At 35.4% G+C, this 4,112-nt stretch overlaps 1 protein-coding gene across 5 annotated transcripts; it reads right to left on the minus strand.

Annotated features, from left to right (window-relative positions):
- Positions 1-785: 785 nt before the first annotated feature.
- On the minus strand, positions 786-3,867 carry LOC120086960. Of its 5 annotated transcripts, XM_039043788.1 has the most exons (3): positions 3,526-3,867; positions 1,886-1,935; positions 786-1,795 (listed from the first exon to the last, which is right to left on the minus strand). In XM_039043788.1, exon 3 carries the CDS (start codon positions 1,767-1,769, stop codon positions 1,287-1,289), a length of 483 nt encoding a protein of 160 aa, XP_038899716.1. In that variant the 5' UTR covers positions 1,770-1,795; positions 1,886-1,935; positions 3,526-3,867; the 3' UTR covers positions 786-1,286. The 5 variants fall into 5 exon arrangements, with proteins under 5 accessions (XP_038899716.1, XP_038899714.1, XP_038899713.1 ...); XM_039043786.1 differs by lacking the exon at positions 1,886-1,935 and having other exon boundaries at positions 3,526-3,865; XM_039043785.1 differs by lacking the exon at positions 1,886-1,935 and having other exon boundaries at positions 786-1,830; positions 3,526-3,865.
- Between the last annotated feature and the right edge of the window lie 245 nt (positions 3,868-4,112).

Here is a 4,112-nt window from a genome sequence, read left to right on the forward strand (position 1 = left end):
AATTTAGCGATATATATTTGAAGTCTTTATCATGTGATTACTACTTTTACTATCCTTAAATAAACAATCATTTTTTTGGAAATATTAAAATACCTTTTCCTATTTATCAAAGGAGAATGGACTGATCAACGTGAGTATAATTCAATTTGTATATATGATATGCACTAATGACTAAGAGTCTTGTATTCCAATCCTTTCACCCCTATTATACTTAAAAAAACTGAATTCATAATTGACCTCCAAGTAGATGACTTTTAATAATTAAAATCTTAGTTGTCTCTTGGAGTTAACGATGGAAAGGACAAAATATTGTCTGGGATTAGTAGAACTAAGCTGTACGAATAATGTAAAAAGTGGGACCTCTTTCCCTAACTACAAGGTAAAAGATCTAGACATGATCATTAGGCCAGTTAAAAAAAATGATCTAAAATGAGGTAGATCACAACATCCTCTTGAAGAATAAAATCAAGTGCTGTAGGCAAACTAAACTCCATCATTTCAACTTTTCCTTACCATTCAAGATATCAACAGAAAGAGAGAGACTCAGAGAGGAAAAAGAAAGGAGTAAGTAATAGCTCATTAATGATGGAACATATCAGAAAACTGAATCTTCCTTCTGAAGGGTAGCACCATCATTTATCACTTATTTAGAGATAGTGAATCAGGATTGCATGTTATCAGTGGAAACTTTGATAAGTTGGTCCACTACATCACTAGCCAAGAAAAAGGAAAAAAGGCGCAAATTATAGGCACATGGAAAGGATCAAAATACACTGCAAAAGATGTTAAAAGGGACCCAAGTGATAAAGACAATCTTTACTATTACAAGTTTTGGATACAATACAAACATGTCAAATATGGGAAGAGAACAAATTACAATCTAAACATGTCAAATAATAAGGCCAAGCTAGCTTTCTTTCACTTTAAACTAAAGAAACAAAATGGCCAACAACAAGAACACGGTATAGCGTCCCACCGGGGCACGGGCAGGAGATAAATCCAGCTAAATTGCCTAGAGGATACTTGAATGAGAGCCAGCCTCCTGATGGAGGGGGGCCCAGGGCAGAGTTTGATCTGTAATAATGCAACCAATCATCGATTTCGGGTCAATGAGACTCACAGTTACAGCCCCCAAAGGTCCATTACAGCCTTACAGAACGTTCTTTCTATACATCCTTCGAAATCCTATAGCTGACTACAAGAAAACTTGAGGATGGGGGGCAGCATGCTCCTAAAGTGACAAAGATTTGGATAGAAAGCAGCCTATAGGTCGGTCATGATGCGAGTCAAGCAAAGGTTTCTGATAGCTTTGAAAAACCAAGTTTCCTAAGTCGACTTGATAGAGGGCGGCTAGCCCAAGCTCTATCAGGGTTATTGCACTTTACATCCACAATAGCGACTGCTCTAAGTCCTTTCCTTTCTGGTTTCTCTCTATAGCTATTTCCATCAGTATAAACATCATTAGAGCTAAGCATTGGCATACGATGGACATCCCTCGAACCGATTTTAGTAGCATTATGAGAGTTCCCAAAGCTTCTGCTATTAACACTATTATAGCTTCTATTGCTTACCTCTTCAAATGATTTACTTTGTTGTAGTCTTTTAGGAACGGAAGCAGCAGATGAAGATTTGTTTTTGGAATTTACAGGCTTCTTCGGGCCGGATCTCATTGACTCTAATTCCCTCATCATTAGAGAGCTAATAGTTCCGGTGGCTCCAACCTTAATGGATCCTCCACCACCTTTGGTAGGTTGCAGTTTCTGAACCATGGTTTTGTCAGATGAGCAAGTTTCTCCTACGAAAGAAGAGGAAGATCTTCAATACTTGCCACTGAAAAAGGGGAAAAAATTCTAAGTAATCAAACAGTCCATTATCATATCATCACCTGAAAAAGAAGTAGAGAATGATAAGAATTGATTGGAACATGGGGTGATCCTGCAGATTGGAGTTGATTATTTTCTAATGCAACAGTGGAAGACTTGATGACTCAGAGGTGGATAAATTATTATTATTATTTTGGTAAGAAGTGGATAAATTAATATTAGAAATTAAGCATGACTCCTTTCCCCTACTTGAAAATCTGAAATATCAATTTCATAATCGATCCACCACAAAATCATACAGAGAGGAGGCTAGACGATATAGAAACAAAGGGGCACAGCAACAAGTTCATTTGACGGAATGGAATGGTTGAACTGTTTTCTGAAAAGCAAATTACTAACATGAAACAAAATGTAGGAGTTTTAAAAAAAACAATTAATAATAATTACAAGAAGTGGCTCCAATTGCTTATTAATGAAAGAAAGAGAAAAATCCCAAGAAAGAAAACTTAGGATCAAAAGCCCAAAGGGAAGAATTAAACTGGGCAAGATTCCAAAAATCTTTAACTTATTAAAAAATGCCCTACTTCCCAAACTTAGTTAAATCCTAACTCTCACATTTACTTACAACGAACACAAAAAGGAAAGATCTCTAGATAACATTGTAGATATTAATCCACCCCCAAAAGAGACATGCCAAGCAAGGAACTTTCGCCTACTTATGAATGGAAATTTTCCTTAATTTTGTGAACAAGGGCGAAGAATAATGGATAGGCTGGCATGAAAGTAACCAAATAAGATTTGACAAGGAAAAAATCCAAGGATTCAAGAGACCAGATAAGCTTATCCTTGAAGGATAGATGTGAACAGACTCCCTGAATGGAAAACAAGAGAATGAAGCTCATTTAGCTTAGAATCAAATAAGTAAAATGGATATCACGTGAGCCTGCATCCCATGTACGATGAAATCGGAAATAGGGGAGTTCTTTGCAAGGAAAGATGATAGAGGTTAGAAAAGCATTCACAAAGGATCTATTTCTAATCCATTAAATCTCCCATAGAGGAATATGAGTCATGTCTCATACGAAACTCGAAAGAGTAACAAATTAAAGAAAATGGTGCAATTAATGGGGTATCGTTTTCCACAAATTTCAAGATGCCATTGCCAACGAAACGGGCATCCACGAGGAGACTATACTTCCTAACCACAATCTTATACCACAAAGCACCAGTTTCATGGAAAAACACCATAGTTTGAAAGGATAGTGTTATTGCTTACTCCCAAGCCTCCTATATCTACAACCCCTGCCCCACACAGTTGATAAGATTCAATTAAGATTAGAAGTTATCTACAAACTTTGTAAAGCAACCAAAAGCAAGTCCCACTTGAATTATAAATCTCAAAAGGCGTCCAAAATCAACATTAAAAATATATCTGCTTCAGCATCACATCAACAACAAGAGTAAGTAAGCTCCAATCAAAGAAGACATAATCAAAAAGGGTACTCAAACCCATTCAAACGATGTGTCAAAGAAGAAAGAATCAAATCATCAATCACTTCAGAAGAACTAAAGAAATTCCAAAAGAACCCACCAAAAGCAAAAACGAAAATCCGAAAAGACCCATCATTCATTGATCAACATAAGATGAAAAATCAAAAGACAAAACACTTGACCGATCAAAAGAGAGAGAAAGAGAGCATACCCACAAGAGAAAATCAACAAAATCTGCAGCCAAGAAGGAAAGAGAAACGAAACGACCCAGAAAAAAGGGAAGATCAAAAGGGAGAAATGGGGTTTCAAATTTGGGAATCGTTCAGTGAGTGAATTGAATGGAAACAAAATCTGAAGCTCCAAAGAAGAAGGGGATTGAATGAAGGGTGAAATTAGATCTCAAGTTGAAATAATTGGTATTATTTGCAATCTCCAGCAGACAATCAAACGTGAACCTCACTGCAATTTTCGTCTCCAAAAAAGTTTGGCCATCGTCCGCCCCTCATCAATCACACTATGCTTTCACTAACAAATTTTTATTTTCACAAATCCATTTCATTTTTAAAACTTTTTTTTTCAAGAATAAAAACTTTCTTTTTCTTTCTTTTTCTAAAAAGAAAATTAAAAAAAAAAAAAATCTTTCCTCTTCTTTTAATATATTTTTAGGGAAAAATATCTTTGTAATCTAGTTTCTATTTAATATCTAGTTTCAAAATGTTATACATTTATGTCTCGTTTGATAATTATTTTGTTTTTGTTTTTGTTTTTGAAAATCAAGTTTATGGATACTACTTTTAA

The sequence above is a fragment of the Benincasa hispida genome, chromosome 9 (assembly GCF_009727055.1).
Source record: "Benincasa hispida cultivar B227 chromosome 9, ASM972705v1, whole genome shotgun sequence".
In the NCBI taxonomy this organism is placed as follows: Eukaryota; Viridiplantae; Streptophyta; class Magnoliopsida; order Cucurbitales; family Cucurbitaceae; genus Benincasa; species Benincasa hispida.

Bases quoted from the DNA above. Each gene is read 5' to 3' on its own strand.
- LOC120086960 (XM_039043788.1), bottom strand. From the start codon at position 1,769: ATGGTTCAGAAACTGCAACCTACCAAAGGTGGTGGAGGATCCATTAAG.